General features: G+C 45.5%; 1 protein-coding gene across 1 annotated transcript in view; it reads right to left on the bottom strand.

The window, feature by feature from the left end:
* pnp6 (purine nucleoside phosphorylase 6) overlaps positions 1 to 2,617 on the bottom strand; it is a gene marked incomplete at both ends in the record, with an annotated part of 7,873 nt that overhangs the window by 1,386 nt on the left and 3,870 nt on the right. Inside the window, 2 exons of the mRNA XM_083665635.1 lie at positions 11 to 53; positions 1,837 to 2,012. Of these exons, the coding sequence (XP_083521761.1) occupies positions 11 to 53; positions 1,837 to 2,012 (219 nt within the window). The remainder of the gene's footprint in view (positions 1 to 10; positions 54 to 1,836; positions 2,013 to 2,617) is intronic.

Raw genomic sequence — 2,617 nt, 5'->3', positions numbered from 1 at the left:
AGCACAGCGCCCGGTCGTACGCGTCAGACATGCACGGGAAACGCACCCCGAACCTGACACACACACACACACATACACACACACACACACACACACACACACACACACATACAGACACAGACACACACACACACACACACACAGGCTTTTACTTCACCTGGATTTAGGCAGGGAGTCACAGTTCTTCTACAGTAATAACGAGGTTTGGTAACGAGGTTTGGTAACGAGGTTTGGTAACGAGGTTTGGTAACGAGGTTTGGTAATGAGGTTTTGTAAGTCGGGAGTTGATGCAGTGGAGCTTTACACCCTACACACCCTAACCCTAACTCCACCCCTACGTAATGAAGAGATCTACTTTAACGAGGTCCAGCCAACCTTCTGATAAAGGATGCAATGATGAACCATCACCTGCGGTAAAGCGAAGGGCGCTATGGTAGACGGCATCCACAGGTTTAAGAGTTGTGGCTGCTGCACTTTGGTAGATGACATCACCAGAATCAAGCACTGGTATAAAGGCTGATTACAATCTGCTTCCTGTTGTTCAGGGAAAGGCAAGCTCTATTCCTAGAAAAGACGGCCACCTTTAATCTTAGCTTCATAACAAGCTCCTCCATATCCTTTCTGAACGTCAAGTCTTTGTCAAACCAAATGCCCAGGTATTTATACTCGGGACACGCTCAATGGGGGCACCACCCAAAGAACATAATCAATAAATCAGATACATTTTTCTGTCATTTGGTAAATAACATATACTTGGTTTTTCCAGCATTAAGCACCAACCTCAGCCCTGGTCAATCGTGGGGTCAGTATCATATACAAACATATCATTGGCATGTAGATGCAGGTTACAATTATTAACAGATAATCCAATATTGTTGAGGTAAATAGTAAAAAGAACCGGACCAAGAATTGATCCTTGTGGAACACCCTTTGTAATGTCCAGAAAACCTGATTTAACACCATCAGTTAAGACACATTGTGTTCTGTCCGTTAAATCATTTTCAAACCATCTACATGAAGCCTGTTTCAGACCTCTGAATGAGCAGGTAATGGGCGACTGTATGGAATGCCTCGTAGAGATCTGTAAATAAGGCTGATCGAGGCCATTTAACACATCATCTAAGACAAGCGTAGCCGCTGAGACTGTGCTATGACCAGGTCTACAGCCAGACTGGTCCACATTTAGAACAGAATGACAAGATTAAAAGGTTCTTATCTGGGAATTGACCAGGGTTAGGGTTAGGGTTAGGGTTAGGGTTACTCTAATACGTTGGAAAGGTGAGGTAGCTTGGATATTGGGCGGTAGGGGGGGGCGATCAGGGGGGCGAGAGCTGCAATAGGCCTGGATGAAGCAGATCAGATCAATGGATTTTTCATGTCCATTTTAAGCAGGACATCTAGTACATCAGAAAACAAGTAGAAAACTGCTGAAATGAAAACAAGGATTTGCGAGTAGTTGACTGATCTCCCATGGAGCCAAATGGAGGCTGGGAGATGGTCCAGCTGATACACTCCAAATCTCAACTGTGTGTGTGTGTGTGTGTGTGTGTGTGTGTGTGTGTGTGTGTGTGTGTGTGTGTGTGTGTGTTAGTGGGGGAGGTGTGTGTGTGTGTGTGTGTGTGTGTGTGTGTGTGTGTGTGTGTGTGTGTGTGTGTGTGTGTGCGTGTGTGTGTGTGTGTGTTTATTTATTTATTAATTTATTTTTAATTTCGTATGACCCACTCTTTTGCTAGTGCGATCTGGCAAGAAGGCAAAGTGTGTGTGTGTGTGTGTGTGTGCGTGCGTGTGTGTGTGTGTGTGTGTGTGTGTGTGTGTGTGTGTGTGTGTGTAGCTCACCTCTCATCGTTGTGTCCACACAGGGGGTTCTGGCCAGCAAAGCCAGGCATGTTGATGTGGTCTTTGATCAGCATGATGTCACCAACGTTGAAGCTTGTGTTCAGCCCCCCCGCCGCATTGGTCACGATCACAGTCTCCACCCCCAGCAGGAAGAACACCCGCACGGGGTACGTCACCTAGAGACAGGACACGTCACTATGTCACCTAGAGACAGGACACGTCACTATGTCACCTAGAGACAGGACACGTCACTATGTCACCTAGAGACAGGACACGTCACTATGTCACCTAGAGACAGGACACGTCACTATGTCACTATGTCACCTAGAGACAGGACACGTCACTATGTCACCTAGAGACAGGACACGTCACTATGTCACCTAGAGACAGGACACGTCACTATGTCACTATGTCACCTAGAGACAGACAACATGTCACTATGTCACCTAGAGACAGGACACGTCACTATGTCACCTAGAGACAGGACACGTCACTATGTCACTATGTCACCTAGAGACAGACAACATGTCACTATGTCACCTAGAGACAGGACACGTCACTATGTCACTATGTTACCTAGAGACAGACAACATGTCACTATGTCAACTAGAGGACATGTCACTATGTCACCTAGAGACAGACAACATGTCATTATGTCAACTAGAGGACATGTCACTATGTCACCTAGAGAGAGAGAATCAATCAAATTTGAATCAAATGTATTTGTTTACTACTTTTTACATCAACAATTGTCACAAAGAGCTTGATAACAAAAACAACA

The sequence above is a fragment of the Argentina silus genome (genome assembly GCF_951799395.1).
Source record: "Argentina silus genome assembly, chromosome: 3".
NCBI lineage: Eukaryota > Metazoa > Chordata > Actinopteri > Argentiniformes > Argentinidae > Argentina > Argentina silus.
The sequence above is the reverse complement of the archived record's forward strand: the minus strand, read 5'-3'. Positions and strand labels throughout refer to the sequence as shown.